The sequence below is a fragment of the Natrix helvetica genome, assembly GCF_964273705.1.
Source record: "Natrix helvetica genome assembly, chromosome: 1".
Lineage (NCBI taxonomy): Eukaryota > Metazoa > Chordata > Lepidosauria > Squamata > Natricidae > Natrix > Natrix helvetica.
In genome coordinates, this window is record NC_138548.1 from 32,941,483 (window position 1) to 32,959,543 (window position 18,061).

The 18,061-nt window shown below is 40.0% G+C and overlaps 1 protein-coding gene across 1 annotated transcript in view; it reads left to right on the plus strand.

Annotated features, from left to right (window-relative positions):
• Positions 1–18,061, plus strand: part of PRKCH (protein kinase C eta) — a 111,891-nt gene that overhangs the window by 88,737 nt on the left and 5,093 nt on the right. The window contains exons 11-12 of the mRNA XM_081939951.1: positions 2,927–3,065; positions 4,248–4,436. Of these exons, the coding sequence (XP_081796077.1) occupies positions 2,927–3,065; positions 4,248–4,436 (328 nt within the window). The remainder of the gene's footprint in view (positions 1–2,926; positions 3,066–4,247; positions 4,437–18,061) is intronic.

Below are 18,061 nucleotides of genomic sequence, written 5' to 3' on the forward strand. Positions count from 1 at the left end.
TAACATTATTATTAAAAATGAAGTATGGGACAAGACAAGATGACATAATTGCTGGACTGAAGATTGAAAGAGAAACTTTAAAATCATGAGGATTTCCTGATGACTTGGTGATAATTTTGGAAGATCCTCGGGAAGGATTCAGTTTTGGTCGCCACAATGTAGAAAAGATGTGGAGACTCTAGAAAGAGTGCAGAGAAGAGCAACAAAGATGATTAGGGGACTGGAGACTAAAACATACGAAGAACGGTTGCAGGAACTGGGTATGTCTAGTTTAATGAAAAGAAGGACTAGGGGAGACATGATAGCATTGTTCCGATATCCCAGGGGTTGCCACAAAGAAGAGGGAGTCAAACTATTCTCCAAAGCACCTGAGGGCAGAAGAAGAAGCAATGGATGGAAACTAATCAAGGAGAGAAGCAACCTAGAACTGAGGAGAAATTTCCTGACAGTTAGAACAATTAACCAGAGGAACAACTTGACTCCAGAAGTTGTGAATGCTCCAACACTGGAAGTTTTTAAGAAGATGTTGGATAACTATTTGTCTGGTGTAGGGTTTCCAGCCTAAGCAGGGGATTGAACTAGAAGACCTCCAAGGTCCCTTCCAACTCTGTTATTCTGTTCTATTCTATTCTATTCTTAAGGAATAGAAATATTGATGGAAAAACTATCAGACTTTGTGGTATTAGCTGGATTTAAAATTTAAAAAAACAAAAGATGTTAACAAACAATGTGAACATCGAAAAGCAAATGAAAAAAATGGTTTTAATATTGAAAAAAACTTAAAATACTTCTGTATTACAATGACTAATATGAATTGTATAGTACACAAAAATAATTATGTTAAGATATGGAATGAAATTAAAAAGGACATGTTAACATGGGATAAATTACATTATCAATGTTAAGAGAGAATTTATGTGATAAAAATGTTTTGCCAAGATGATGTTTTTGTTTCAAACAATAACTATTCTGACAACTGATGTACTATTTAGCAAAGTTAGTATTTTGTTTCCGGCTCTGTGGACCAGAAATTGTGCAAATGTAGGTTCAGTACCCGGCCATGGTCCTGAGTCTGAGGACTCATGATTTAAACAATGGCAGAAAGATATATCTACATTTGTATAGCAAGGAGTAAAACTATAAAATATTACCATATGCCAAGGAGGGAGAATATTGGAATTACCTAATCTGAAATTGGGTTTGCTGAGAAATAAAAGAATTTTAGAATTAGAAGAATATGATCTGAGGTTTGGATGACATGGTTTTCTATGGTATGATAAAGTTAAGATCAATGTAGATTTAGAAGTGCCTTATTGAGGATATGGAACAGATATAAATCCAGATTGTGCCTGAAAATGCCTTTAGACAGGAACATGGAAAAACCAAGATCAAAATAACAAGCTATTGTAGAGGGATTTAATTTACAATGGTTTTCATATGTACTGTTAAGAGAAAGATTTAAGGTATGCAATGGGACACTTGAAATTAAGCAGCAGAAAACACAATTTGAAATTGAACTATGGACAAATAATGAACATGTAATTGTAAAATGTGTAAACTTTAACCATAAACAGAAGGTGAACAAATGAAAGAAAGACTGTATGATAAAATGGGCACAACTTTGTCCAGTAAAACTTTGGACACAATATACTAATGGACAGTGGGAAAATATGTGGTTAAAGGGATTGAGTTTTACATTATGTTACAACCTAAAAGTGAATTTTTATAAAATGATATATCTCTAGCATATAATTCAAGAAAAAATATTTAGAACTTCACATTTATGCTAAAAGGAAGGGAAACATGAAGGGTCATTTTAACATGTCTATATGCCTTCTGGCATTAATTTATACTTCACTATTGTCAGCCTCTACTTTGTTTGCTTGCTATCGGCTGCCATAGTTTGATATGTACACGTTCGCACCTTTTTGCTTCAGATCTTGCTTTTCTTTAGCTGTTTTCATTTCATGTCCAGTAAAAGTATCTTTATCTCTATTCAAATGGAGTCGGGGGTTTTCTTTCTTGGATACTGAATGAGGCACACCTGACAACTATCTTAGGTTTCCTTTGAGGTCAACTGGTTCTTCATTACTTCTTTCTAAAAATGTTCATTTCTTTTTTCTTATTAGTTCTTTAATATTAACTTTTTCCCTTTATTATTCTGACATCCTTTCTGTAATGTTGTTTCCATCTTACAATCTCTTATTTCGTATCTTAACATCACTTTTTATTTTGAATTTTCCTGCTTAATTTTTGATTTCAACTCAGTATTACTTATATTTTTCTGTTCATTCGGATATATTTCCTTTTTGAAAATTATTACTTAGCTTAGCTTAAGATAAAATTCTCTTTACAAAATACTATTGCAGGATTTAGAGAAATCAGCAAGGATGTCCAATTGCTGTCATTATGTTATCTTTATTTACTTTTAATTTTCTAATATTGTATGAAGCTCAGGCTTTTCAAGCTTTGTTTGAATAATATAGGGAAGAGAGAAATCAGCAAGAATTCTAGTGAATGGTAGGATAGTGGATTAGGGTTTCTAGTTTTTCTGATTATGGTTTATTCAGATTTGGATGGATTTGATAGTCTACAAGGTCCCTCTAACTATATGACTATGCTATAATGGATTCAAGTTTGGTATATTTCTCTAGTGTACTTTCATTTAGAATACTGAGATTGTTGGTTTTTCTATATTGGCAGTAATTTCCATTTTCTGTTGAATTTCCATAACATTTGTGTAACTTCAGCACATGGGGAAATATTTATATAGTAACATTGTGTTTGAAACCTTTCTATGAACTAAGCAGCTGTGATTGGTGTGATCTATGATGGTGTTGATCTTGGATTTGTTGATTCATTTTAGTTGGTTCTGCCTCAGTTTACCACTGACAAACTGATGTGATAACAACAATAACTTTTACAGAGATCTGAAACTGGATAATGTGCTGCTGGATCATGAAGGCCACTGCAAGCTGGCAGATTTTGGAATGTGCAAAGAAGGAATCCATGATGGGATCGCTACCGCAACATTCTGTGGAACCCCTGACTACATTGCTCCAGAGGTACAGGAAAGTTTTCCATTTTCTTTTAATGGGTTTTAAACCCCAAATTTCCATCATATTAATGGAGTCCTAACAAACAAATATCTCTTTAAAATCTGCTTGGCTTGGTTGGTAAAATAAAATATTTAACATAAGAAAATATCTGAAGAATTTGTACACTTATCATCAACTTGTCCTGAAAATTGCTCTGTAAAGCATTTGGATATATGTTTGCATGAACCTATATGTCCGTGCTTATGCCTTATACGTATGTAGAACAGATGATGTACTCATGGGAGTCAGGAGTGGTATTCACTTACCTTCCCTACCAGTTCGCAAATGTGAGAGCGCTTGCATTCACACTTTGCTCGTACATGCCATGTCCGCACATGTTGCTCAGCCTTCCGCGCATGCGCTTTGGCTAAAAACAGTGCCTGAATGGATGCCATAGAGCCGGGGTGGGTGGGCGGGGCCAGCCACGATTTCCACTATTGGTTTGGCCGAAACGGTCCAAACCGGCAGAATGCCACCTCTGATGGGAGTACTCCTGTACATCTGAGTAGATAGCCCATACATGGCCAACTTATGATGACGTACCATAAAGGAATTGTTTTTCACATTTATAAGTGGAACTAAATCTCTTTGGGTATGGGAACAGGCAAACACAGTAATAATGCAGTGCAGAATAGGTGATTGCCCACTGGAAATAATATATATGTATATTAGCATATTAATCTTAAACAATACACTTTGATGTTTGGTTATCTCAAATTATACACTGGGTCAGTATGTTTTCTGATTTTGAAATCGGTTTTCTGATCCTTATAATGTGTCTCTTTCTCTTTTGGCCCACACATTCATATACTTCTTGATTTCCTTATATCTGATGTCCCATGAATTGACTTCTCTGAAAATTAAGTGATATAAAAATTCTTCCTGTGAAAATTAGAGTTGTAATGACTCTTTGATACAATATGTCATTGCTTCATGCTGCATTTATCAAATGAAGGCTAGGCAACAGTAAAATATATCTATATATATTTTGCAACCTTGGGATAAAATTGTCCCTGAGTCAATATGAAATGTTTATCTATTGTATTTGACACATAATACAAGTCGTAAGGTAACAAAGCAGTTATCAGGTGAAGAATAGTAAAGGCTCAGAAGAGCATTAATGATTTCTACCCTTTTCTTTAATTGCAGATTTTGCAGGAGATGCTTTATGGTCCTGAGGTTGACTGGTGGGCGATGGGGGTGCTCCTGTATGAGATGCTTTGTGGCCATGCTCCATTTGAAGCGGAAAACGAGGACGACCTATTTGAAGCTATCCTCAATGATGAAATTGCCTACCCAACATGGCTCCAGGAAGATGCCGTGACAATCTTGAAAGCTGTATGTATATCCTAATTTTTATTTTTGTTTGTAGTAGTTTCCTCTACTTAATGTGCTTTGTAAGACAGGCATGAAAACACTGAAGCCAGATTAGATTTTAACTCAATGCACACATATAAGAGAAAAACCAATGTGGTAGAAATGCAAAAATAGAATCTTTTAAAACCCTAGAAAAGAGACATATCTTAGCTGGATGGGGAGTAAAAATAATGGTAAAATCTCCAACTTGGCCTTAATTCCTAGTATCATCATAAAAATATCCATATAGTGTTGTTGGCCACAATAAGGAAAACAATTTGCTGTTGTTTTCTATTTTCCAGTCTATTTCACAACCCTGATATTTCCTGGTAATCTCCACCTAAGTTTAACTAGTCCCATCCAGAGGTGGGTTCCTACTGGTTCAGACTGGTTCGGCCAAACTGATAGTGGTTTGCCAGCCTGGGTCACTAGAACCGGCAGTGACCCAGACCTGCTATGCCTCCAAACCAGTTCCCTGGTCGGCATGGCATTTCCCCCCTCACCCATTTTTTAGTGTTCTGAGCATGCACAGACCTATTTATGGGCAACTGCGCATGCACACGAAGCAAGCCGAACCTGGAGTAATGCCGGCAGCAACCCACCCTTGGTCCCATCCTATTTAGCCAACATAGTTAAGTACGCTTGGCTGGGCAAAAGTAGAGAATGCTGGGACCAGTTTCCATTTCTGAAGAAATATATTCTGTAAGATGACGGCAATGGAGTTGAACAAAGGTTCTGTTCTATGTGTCCCTGAAATAACAGGCCATTTTTAAAAAGGTTTCTCCAGATGAACTTTTGTCCTGATAGGTTCGTAATCCCCTGCCTCAGTGGTGGGTTGTAGGCGGTACACCCCAGTACGGGTGTATTGGTGTCTTCCCAAAGCACCGGGTACCGTTCCGGTAGGGTGCTTTGGAGGGCCCACCCGCCCGAGCTCCTTACCTGTATTTGAGCTCTTTGGCGCTTCCGTGCATGCGCATGGCGCCTGTACGATGCTCCGCTGAGCAGCTGGAGCGTCGTGGAGGCTTGCGGAGGCATTGCAAGAGGTAAGGACGCATACTCGTGCTGCATGTGTTTGTGCAAGCGCTGCGCGTGTTCATGTGGTGGATGCTGGGCCCCGTTGCACCATACCGGTTGCACCGGGATCCGGAACCCACCACTGCCCTGCCTCCATTTGTCTGTGATTCCTTATTGTAGCTTATGAATAGTTGCTCCAAAGTGCTACCAAGAGGAGTTATATTTTATGTTTATAGAGATGAAATTGGGGAATCATGTCATCATCTTTGCTCCTCCCTATTTAACAAAAGGTGACACATATCTTGTTAAGAGAATAATTGTGTAACTGAACCACACTACCACCCTTCTTTAACTTTAGGGATGATGTGGCTTTAAACATACGCTTTGTACTCCCAAAAGGTTGTGTGCAAATCTTCAAAAGGAAAATAATATGCATAACAAAATGATGGAAATTTCATGGAACTATTGAAATCTATATATTTCATGAGACCTTGGTATTCTCTTAGGACTTAGGAGATCTCAATAATCTGATAAGAATGGTACTCAGGGTTTATGGAGGGGCTACCAATGCCTTCTTTAAAAGAATGTCTAGACCAGGGGTGTCCAAACTTGGGAACTTTAAGATTTGTGGACTTCTACTCCCAGAATTCCCCTGGACACCCCTGGTCTAGACCAGTGTTTCTCAAACTTGGCGACTTTAAGTCCTGTGGACTTCAACTCCCAGAATTCCCCTGGACACCCCTGGTCTAGACCAGTGTTTCTCAAACTTGGCGACTTTAAGTCCTGTGGACTTCAACTCCCAGAATTAGCTGGCTGGGGCATTCTGGGAGTTGAAGTCCACAGGACTTAAAGTCGCCAAGTTTGAGAAACACTGGTCTAGACTCTTATCAGGTCAAATTATGTTAAAGCTGGAAAAGTCAAATGCAAATCATGTAGTGCCACGAATATTATCTCATGAAAAACAAGAACTATACCAAAAACAAGACAGAGCAAGACAGGTGGTGTCTGTAATTCCTAGTTTTGTTCTTTGGAGGTGGCCTCTGAGACAAAATAGTAATTTTCTCCTTAGTACCAAATCCTTTGAATGAAAAGAATCAGGAGGAAAACAATAGTGATAACAAGGGGATGCTTGTTTGAATCTACAAAAACTCTTCTTTTGCTACCCCCCCCCCCCCAATAATTTATTTTAATGAACAAATTTGTAGTGGGCTTCCGAGGCCATTAATACTTCTGTGCAATAAGAAAGCCAGTAACACGTTATGTCCAAATACAAGTTGTTCATTTTTTAAAAACTTATATTTTAAAGACAGGGGCTTTTGCAAGTCTTTTCATCTAAATCTGGGGACTTTTCACTAGCAGGCAGAGGTTCTTCCTGCCCCCTCATTGCTCAAGCTGATGCAACTGTGGTGGGAAGGAATTAGCTCTGATCATGGGAAGCTTAGCTGCAATGCCCCCCTCCTATACCTCTATTATAAAATATAAAAGAGTCTTTTCCTTGTGGAGTTTTGCCAACGATATGTTAGTCTTTATCCTCAAATTTTCTATGTATGTCTGTATGTATCAGTGGTGGGATAGGTCCAGTGCGCCCTGGTACAGGGGTACTGGTGCCTGCTGGGAGCACCAGGTACCGTTCTGATATAGTGCTCTGGAGGGCCCACCCGCCCTCCTTACCAGTATTTGAACCGATTGGGGCTTCCGCGTACGGAGCGTATGGCGCCTGCACAACATTCCGCCAAGCAGCTGGAGCGTCGTAGGGCATCGCGGGCAGTAAGTACGCATGTTCACATTGCGTGCGTGCTGCATGCGTGCATGTCGTGAACGCCCGGCCCCATTGCACTGTACTGGTTGCAACGGGATCCGGAACCCACCACTGGTATGTATGTATGTAACATACTGTATGTTGGTTTGAGCTCCGAGCTTGGCGATTTGGGTGCGAATGTTTCATCGCCATTCGAGGAGACATCTTCAGTGCACTTTGGATTGTGCTTGTCTGGGAGCAAAATAAATTTCATTCTGGAACAAAATATTTTCACTTTGTTTTCTGAAATGACATATAAATTTTGCTCTATTGTGAAAGTATTTGATTGGGTATATAATCAGCCAGATGTTTAGACTGAAATTGGCCTTTTTGTTGATTCCGAGCGACAAGAAGTCACGCAAAAGCGCTTCTGGTTACATGATGTTCCTAAATGGTTGTCCTGTTTACTGGCAAGTGAGAAAACAGAGTTTTGTTTCATGTTCATCTACTGAAGCTGAATATGCTTGTGTTTCCGATGCTTGTAATTCTCTAACGTGGTTTGATGCTTTGATCACAGATATCTGGACACGTCCAATTCGACCAATCACCGTGATGGAAGATAATGTATCTGTTGTTTATATTTCTGAGTCACATTTTACAGGTTCTAGGTCCAGACACATTGACATTCGTTATCAAAACACAAAGCAATTAGTTAAGCAAGGTTTTGGAGGGCCAGAGATAGGGGTTGTTCCTCTATCCTGGTCCTATTAGATCTCTCGGCGGCGTTCGATACCATCGACCATGGTATCCTGTTGCACCGGCTAGAGGGGCTGGGAGTCAGGGGCACCGTTTTACGGTGGTTTGGCTCCTACCTCTCTGACCGGACGCAACGTGTGTTGGCAGGGGAGCAGAGTTCGACCCGGAGGTCACTCACATGTGGAGTGCCACAGGGATCGGTGCTCTCGCCTCTCCTGTTCAACACATACATGAAACCGCTGGGCGAGATCATCCGTGGTTTTGGGGTGGGATATCATCTGTATGCTGATGATACTCAGCTATACATTTCCACCCCGAACCACCCCAATGAGGCCGTCGAAATGATGTCCCGGTGTTTGGAGGCCGTACGGGTCTGGATGGATGGCAACCGACTAAAACTCAACCCTTCCAAGACGGAGTGGCTGTGGCTTCCGGCCCCCCGGTTCAACCAGGTGCTTCCATCTCTGGCCATTGGGGGCGTGCAACTAGCCCCCATGGAACAGGTGCGCAATTTGGGCGTCCTCCTAGATGCCCGGCTGTCCATGGATGACCATGTAACAGCCGTGGCAAAGGGGGCGTTCCATCAGGTCCGCCTGATGCGCCAATTGCGCCCCTTATTTGACCGGGATGCCCTACGCACAGTCACCCATGCGCTAGTGACGTCTCGCCTGGACTACTGCAATGCTGTCTACATGGGGCTTCCCTTGAGATGCACTCGGAGACTACAGTTGGTCCAGAATGCGGCCGCGCGGGTGATTATGGGGAGGACTAGATACTCCCCTGTAACACCTCTCCTGCGCGAGCTGCACTGGCTTCCTGTGGTCTACCGAGTGCGTTTCAAGGTTTTGATTATGATCTTTAAAGCGCTTCATGGCACAGGACCTAGTTACATGCAGGATCGCATCCTGCCCCACACATCCCTACGACCAATTCGCTCACACAGAGAGGGACTTCTCCGGGTGCCGTCCGCCAAACAGTGTCGGGGGGCGACACCCAGGAGCAGAGCCTTCTCTGTGATGGGCCCAGCCCTGTGGAATGACCTCCCCCGTGACATCAGGATTACTTCCGATCTCCGCTCCTTCCGTGTACAGTTGAAGACCCACCTCTTTCAATTATCTGGCCTGGCTCAACCGTAATTTTTCCTATTCCTCCTGACTGTCTTTTTTAAATTTTAAATTTTAATTGTACATTGGGTTTTTACTATTGGGGTATGTTAATGGTGATTTTTAATTGTCTAAATGTTGTAATTTGTTACCTCCTCCGTGCATGTATGTCTTTGTATATATGTATGTTTATGTGTTTGTACACATGTGTTATGTTCTATATGTTCCATTGTACGCCGCCCCGAGTCCTGCCTGGAAAGGGAGCGGCTAATAAATTCAATTTTATTATTATTATTATTATTATTATTATTATTATTATTATTATTATTATTATTATTATTATTATTATTATCCACCTATCAAGTCCTTTCCAAGGACCTGGGATAGGCAGGTGATGCTATCTGATGATGTTAAAGATATCCTCATAGGGTATAAGCTACTCCAGGTAAAGCTGCTTTTCACAATTGATTGATGGTAATGTTGTCAATGCTGATGGTATTCAAGCAATGCTCCAGATGTTTTGGAATTTCACCCAAGGCACCTACTAATTATTATTATTAATATTTGTTAATAGCTTATTTAAATGCCTAATAGTCCTCATCTGTTCTAATCACTTGAATGATTACATTATGAAATAGTGTAAATCAATTAAACATTAAATCAAAACAAAATTAGTATTATAAATCTGTCTCAGCTGTCATTGCCACTCTAATGTTTTGTTTACCCAAGCCATTTTGGAATGTGTTTGTCCTGCTTTCTCAAAGTTGCTCTTTATTCCCTTCTTAAGACCTTTGTGTTATAATTTTTATTTAAGCTTCTGGGAATAAGTTGAACTGAATTCCGTGAGGCTTGTTTTTGAGCAGGCAACTTGTTATGTTTCCAGACAAATGTTTGCAGCATTTTTAGCCTAATTAGGCTAAATTATCCATCCAGAAAGATAAAACAGAGGCCTTTGGAAACTAATAAGGATTTTCCTCTACAGAAATATATTTATGAGAATACTTCAGTAGTTTACATCATCAGAATTTCCAGTGATTCACAGGGGGCAATGCATATATATTGTTTCTGGAAATGTTCTTGCAATATTACATGTATTGTTTTGAGTTAGGAAATTTCTGGAGAACTCAGCCTGCCAGTTTCAGGGTTATGAATCTAGCACTCCCACAAGAGCCACCCAACCAAAAGAGACTTTATTCACTTCCCATTTCAGCCCAATTCTAAGGCTATGCTAGATCTCTTCAACTTCAGTTACCCATATTTCAACAGAAGAATGCCTCTCTCCCTGATCCATCACACTTCATGATAGGATAGCCCAATCATAGGCAACATGCTCTAAATCAGAGTTAAGGAGTTCATGGCCCCCTAAACTGGACTGAATTATAATAGTCCAAAAGTAATATTGCTGGGAATTGTACTTTCATAATATCGGGATCTCATCCCAGAAGGTGATTCATATTGCTGTTTCAAAGATGGGAAAAGATGCATCAGAGCAAAACATGTTCACTTGGTCTGTATTTCATATCTATTCAGTCCATTTTTTAAATTAATATTTTATGCCAGATAGAAGCCAATCCATTTATGAGGCCTTCACTTAGAAAGGTTTTCAGCAGTGGTGGGTTTCAAAAAAATTTGCCACCAATTTGGTGGCCTTGGCTAGGTGGGGGCATATGACGGCATGGGCATGGCCAACTTGACATCACTCATGCACACGTAGTCACTTGACCCCACAAGCCACGCCCACCAAACCGTTGGTGAAAATGTTTAGGACTTTTTGACACTTTTGGGGGGAGGGGACACTCCCGTTAGTCGCCGAAATCCAGGTCTGGGCACCATGGGGTGGGATTTCACAGATGGGACCCAGCAGGCCCGATGGCCCAGCTAAACGCACCAGCAGGAGCGAGGTGCTCCTGCTACAACCACGGGGAAGGCCCATCAGAGGCGAGAAGGGGTGCTCCTCACACGGCTGTCACAGCAGCTACCCAGGCGAGCCGCTCCCCACCTCCTCAGGCCAGGCCCACAGCTCGCGCCAGACCGAGGCCACAGCCGCCGCCCACTCCCTTTGTCTACCCAGCTGGTGGGAGCAGCGGTGGTCAGGCTGCCAGCTGTCAAATAGACAGCTGAGAGGCTTCTTTTTCAGCCAGCTGCTGGCCGCAGGGCACCAAAAAGTCCTGCTGCTATCTTCACGTACAGCAGGGGTGTCCAAACTTGGGAACTTTAAGACTTGTGGACTTCAACTCCCAGAATTCCCCAGCCAGCCATGCTGGCTGGGGAATTCTGGGAGTTGAAGTCCACAAGTCTTAAAGTTCCCAAGTTTGGACACCCCGACGTACAGTATGCACATTCTTTTGCGACTTCTAACAAGCAAAGTCAATGGGGAAGCCAGATTCACTTAACAACTATGTCACTAACTTAACAACTGCAGTGGTTCACTTAAAAAAATGTGGCTATAAAGGTCGAAAAATGGGGCAAAACTCACTTAACAAATGTCTTGCTTAGCAACAGAAATGTTGGGCTCAATTGTGGTCATAACTTGAAGACTACCTATACATGGCAATTATTTTTTTTAAATTGTAACTGGGGCCGATAATTTATTATTTAATGAACACAACTAGGAACTGGCTAGATAATTAAAGATTTTTATTATGCTTTTCAATAACCTTCCAGAGTAATTTAAAATCATTTAAAGCTATCCTCACCAGCCAGCAATAAAGCTGTAGACATAGCAACAGGTGAGACAATAAAACACATTTTTCCCCCCAAAGTTCATACGTTTATTTTCATAATAGGGCTGAGCCAAATGCTGTACTGTCTGATATTTTTAATGAAATGAGACTGGGCATGGAAAGAAATTTTCCCATCTGTGTCCTTTCTGCAGCCTATAAAAGAGGTTGTGAAACTGGGGAAGGCCTTCAATTCACCCCTAAATAAAACGAGTCCTTCAGTTCCCAGGTTGGAGGAAGCATGCAGGTATATACCATCATTTGCTGAAGGGAGGATGGGGGGATCATATGATACAAATCTAATGTACATTAATGCAATTACTAGGCTAGTTGTTTTGTACTTAATATTGCAAGGCAGGGAGTAATCCTGCCTTGATATTCTGGGAGCAGGGCACAATATAAATGAAACTATGAATGAATGGATTAAAAAATTAGCCTTCTGGCCCTAAGGCAACTTTCTCCATTCTTTTCATTTATTAACATTATAAAATGTTGATACCACTTTATAAGGCCTTGAAAAGCCACACTTGGATTACTGCATCCCATTTTCGTCTCCACGATGTCAAAAAGATGTGGAGACTCTAGAAAGTGCAGAGAAGAGCAGCAAAGATCATTAGAGGACTGGAGGCTAAAACATATGAAGAACGGTTGCAGGAACTGGGTATGTCTAGTTTGATAAAAAGAAGGATTAGGGGTGATATGACAGCAGTACTCCAATATCTCAGTGGCTTCCACCAAGAAGAGCGAGTCAAACTATTCTCCAAAGCACCTGAGGGTAGGACAAGAAGCAATGGGTAGAAACTAATCAAGGAGAGAAGCAACTTAGAACTGAGGAGAAATTTCCTGACAGAACAGTTAATCAGTGGAACAAGTTGTGAATGCTCCAACACTAGAAGTTTTTAAGAAGATGTTGGATAACCATTTATCTGAAGTGGTGTAGGGTTTCCAGCCTAAGCAGGGGGTTGGACTAGAAGACCTCCAAAGTCCGTTTCAACTGTGTTATTCTGTAAATTCTGTAAATTTTCTGTTTTTTTTTCCTTGTCAAGCAAGAGAAGTACAGTATCATCCATATCTTGCACCATAATGCCCCAACCTATTCCAGATACAGAACATATGAATAGTTTTTGGAACAATACATGGATTTGAATATGCAGTATTATAGATTATAGTACAATCTATAGATTCACTTTATTTTGGCACAGCTGGACTAGATCCAGGACCTGAACCAATAACCGAGACCATAACTGTGCGATTTGTGCTCAGGCCTGCCCTCTCATTCATAAATAACACCATTTTTTCCTCACAACCATCCAGAGAGGATTAGAAAAAGTAGCACTTTTGCAGATTAACACAATTTAACTGAATAAATTATATCTCAAGATTCTACAAACGTCCTAATTTGAGACTCAGTTCCCTCACAACATCAGCAACTCTGGTAATAAGTACTGAGGGGGAGAAACTTTCCTTGCGGTCAAGTAGAAATTTGATTACTATGTGCTGTTTCCATCTTTCAGTCTTTTTTCCATTTTCTAACATATGAACATTGAAGAACTATTTTTCTTTTCTTACAGCTCATTCGGCCACTAGTTTTAATGATAACCTTTGCTTTGTTTAAATAGCTATTCTATTTTTAAGAGCAAAGTTTTGAGGAAAAAATTCTCTGTTCTTGTTTTTAGTACTAGTTCCCTTTAGCTCTCTTAATCACTTTATTTATTTATTTTATTTATTTAAATTTATTATTAGACTTCTATGCCACCCATCTTGTCAAGGCGACTCTATTTAGAAGGGCAATTAGATTAAAAATTAATTTTCTTGTCTTATTCCTTACATCAATGTTTTTGTTTTGAGCAGTTTATCACATGTCATTACTTACAGAAAAGTTATATTTATCCTCCTTTTAACCCATAAGCCCATGTTATTTCCAATGCCATACCTTATCTTATCTAAAGTTGTCTTTATCATTTATTTTATGGTAATGGAAAATTCCATTTAAAGAATTTATTTTAAGAACAAGAACAATTTTAGATTTCATAAAAGGACAATATTATTGCAGTAAAACTCAAAAAGTCTACTCAATTCAAAATTCCCTTGACTCATGTTGGATCTTTAGTTATAATTTAAATTATCCTAAAGTACTGTAATAGGGTACTGAATGCTATAGGGTTAAAAATTGAATATCATATTTTTTTCAGGTTAGATTCTGCTGTAATAGGGTACTGAATGCTATAGGGTTAAAAATTGAATATCATATTTTTTTCAGGTTAGATTCTGCTATCTAGAGTTTTCTTTGTTCTGTTTCAATTTACTTTACTCAGCCAACAATAAAAATGTGTGTTTGTTTGCAATACAAAATGAGTAAGACTTATAATTATATGACATTAACTAGAAGGGTTGGGTGCAATAAAGTAGCACCATAAATTAAATCATTTTATGCTTGCAGGAATAGTAACTAAACCTTTTGTCTTCTTTTCTGGGGCACTATTTAATACAAAGGATAATGCCTGTTTTTCAAAAATATTAAAACAGGAAGAAAAAAAATTCTGTGATTAAACTTTGCCTCTTTCTTTCTAATCAATTCAAAACATATTCATTTCCTCCCTTTCTAAGAATTCTGAAAACTTTGGGAGATGTCTCATTGGTAGCTTAGATGACTCAGTGCCTGGGCATTACGGGAAGAGTTTAATTAAGCAAGATTAATTAATTAATATGCTCGATGTCAGGATACCTAAATCACACGTATTCATATGGTTCTGTGTGAGTATTGCTTAGTACAAATACATACCATTAGACTCTATTGATTATAAGTACGCGAGCCAAAGGTTGTGAAAGATCTTTGTTTTTGAAAACCGGTTTCATTCATGATCAAAACTGGCGATTATCTTTTACAGTATTCACTTTGAAGCACTTACAATCCACAGGTGATTACTTATGTTTTCCTTTTGGCTGCAACAACAGTCTAGGGTATTAGGGGAATAAAAAGCTCCTAAAAAGCTGGCTTTGTGCTAGAGTCTTGTACTAGGTCAAACAAACTATAGTTAAAGTGGTTAGCCAATTCCAGAGGCAGTTGCACCATTGGGACAAGGTAGACATCAAGGCAGAAAGGACTGAGTAAAAGGCAGAAAAAGCAAGCCAGTTTAAACTTTCATCTTAAGAGACAAAATCAGCAAATGAAACAGGTTTTTCTGGCACTCGCTGGACCAGGTTGGTCTTACAGTCATCAATAACGCCTAGCAGGCTTGTAGTGCAGACTAAAAGACAGCCTTAGATCACAGGGCTAAGAACTTGTAGGCTGGCAAAAAGTACTTATGGTGAGATCCTAATTGCCAGAAGCTTTTGAGAGTTCTGTGACAAAGGAGCACTCCCAGTTGTCCTTCACCAATCAAACTGTTATTATCAAGAGGTGGTAATTATGTAATACCTTGATGTATCCTCAATATTTATGTGGATGTGGAACTTCCCTTTCTGAGTAGAATAGAATTCTTTATTGGCCAAGTGTGATTGGACACACAAGAAAAAGAAAAAGCACAATTGTTATATAATATAATGCCTTGGTAAGGCCCCACTTGGAATACTGCATTCAGTTTTGGTCGCCATAATGTAGAAAAAATGTGGAGACTCTAGAAAGAGTGCAGAGAAGAGCAACAAAGATGATTAGGGGACTGGAGGCTAAAACATATGAAGAACGGTTGCAGGAACTGGGTATGTCTATTTTAATGAAAATAAGGACTAGGGGAGACATGATAGCAGTGTTCCAATATCTCAGGGGTTGCCACAAAGAAGAGGGAGTCAAACTATTTTCCAAGGCACCTGAGGGCAGAACAAGAAGCAATGGGTGGAAACTAATCAAGGAGAGATCCAGCCTAGAACTGAGGAGAAACTTCCTGACAGTTAGAACACTTAATCAGTGGAACAGCTTGCCTCCAGAAGTTGTGAATGCCCCAACACTGGAAGTCTTTAAGAAGATGTTGGATAGCCATTTGTCTGAAACGGTATAGGGTTTCCTGCCTAGGCAAGGGGTTGGACTAGAAGACTTCCAAGGTCCCTTCCATCTCTGCTATTGTATTTGTATTGTTTTTCTGAAACTTAGAAGCCATTAAAAAGAGAATGAATAGCACTACTTTGGATCACTGGACAAGGTTACCGTGACTTTTTCAATCTGAATTGCATGAGTTCTGAAAAAGGAAGATGGGCAATATATTTGGAAATAGTCAAATTTCATTCTGAGTCACATTTTATGCTGGAATCATCAGGACAGAGAGGTTGATTGTCTGGAAAATAGTTTTTTTTTAAAGAATTAAGTTTAGGACACTGTTTTGCTTCAGGGTTCTCTTTTGCAGACAGCAGGTGCCATGCGTCCTTTTTAATTATTAATTAATTAAATGACTTAGATGAGGGAATAGAAAAGGAACTTACCAAATTTGCAGATGATAGTAAGCTGGCAGGAATAGCTAACACCCTAGAAGATAGGCTCAAGATCCAGATGGATCTTGACAGACTTGAACACTGGGCCCTATCTAACAAAATGAAATTCAATGTAGAGAAAAGTAAAGTCCTACACTTAGGCAAGAAAAACCAAAAGTACACATATAGACTGGGTGAAACCAAGCTTAGTAGCAGTGACTATGAGAGGGATCTTGGAGTCTCAGTGGACAACCATTTAAATATGAGCAAGCAGTATGCAGCAGCAGCCAAAAAAGCCAATGCCATCCTAAATTCCATTAACAGAAGGATAAAATCAAGATCAAGTGAGGTACTAATAACACTCTATAAAGCCTTAGTAAGACCACACCTAGAGTACTGCATCCAGTTTTGGTCAGCACACTATAAAAAAGATGTTGAGACTCTAGAAAAAGTGCAGAAAAGATCAACCAGGATGATTAGGCGACTGGAGACTAAAACATACGATGAATGGTTACAAGAACTGGGCATGGCTAGTCTAGTGAAGAGAAGGAATAGGGGAGACATGATAGCAGTCTTCCAATGTTTGAGGGGCTGCCACAGAGAGGAAGGGGTCAAGCTATTTTCCAAGGCACCTGAAAGCCAGAGAAGGAATAATGGATGGAAACTGTTCAAGGAGAGATTCAATCTAGAAATAAGAAATTTTCTGACAGTGAGAGCAATCAATCAGTGGAACAGCTTGCCTTTGGAAGTTGCGGCAGCTTCATCACTTGAGACTTTCAAGAAGATATTGGACTGCCATTTGCCAGAAATGGTCTAGGGTCTCCTACTTGGGCGGGGGTGTTGGACTAGATGACCTACAAGGTCCCTTCCAACTTTGTTAATCTGTACTTATGAACAGTTCTGAAGGACTTCTCTTTGTAGATGATAATCTCCTGGAAGTTCTGTCCTATTCAGATGTTAACACCAAGAAGCACCTGAATAAAGAAAATCAGAGACCTGAAATTTCTTACCACATTTGGCACCCATTTCATACAATAAGCAGTAGGCACCCAGCTCTTCTGGTCACAGACTTTTCCACTAGGGCTTCCTTGCTGTTGTATGGTATGTATGTATGTATGTATGTATGTATGTATGTATGTATGTATGTACATATGTTTTTGTAGATTTTCACGGGTGTAGATATGCTGGTCTTGTTGTATTCTGGTCTTTTCCCGTGTAAGATTGAAATTGTCTTGGCAACGTTTCAGCGAGGTTTCACTCGCCATCTTTAGGCTGGGTTTTGGGCTTAAAGCGTGGTCGGAGCTGCCGTCTTTCTATAAATCTTGGTGGGGGTGTGTGGAGTGCTGGCTTTGTTTCAGTAAGTGGAATGATTGGTTGTGTGGTTGTATCATGATTGGTAGATTGGTGCTGATTGGTGCTGGCTGTGTGTCTGTTGTTGTTTCGTGTTGTAATGGCCTGGGTGGTGGGTGGGGCTTGTTTGTTGACTAGGGCTGGTTTCCAGATGTCTGGTAGGCAGGAGGTATCGTCACGTTTATTCATGTTGTGGGGGGGTGCAACTTGAGTGCACTAAGATTTCTAGAAAGACGGCAGCTCCGACCATGCTTTAAGCCCAAAACCCAGCCTGAAGATGGCGAGTGAGACCTCACTGAAACATTACCAAGACAATCTCAATCTTACATGGGAAAAGACCCGAATACAACAAGACCAGCATGCATACACACACACACACACAAACACACACACACAATTATAACTTCTAGATTAACCAACCCATTCACCAATGAGTAAGCTCTATAAGAAAATTTGTTTCTTCTTCTGTAGAAACTGCACAAACAGTTAAATGCAATGACATCAATGATAAGGAAAGGAGATGAT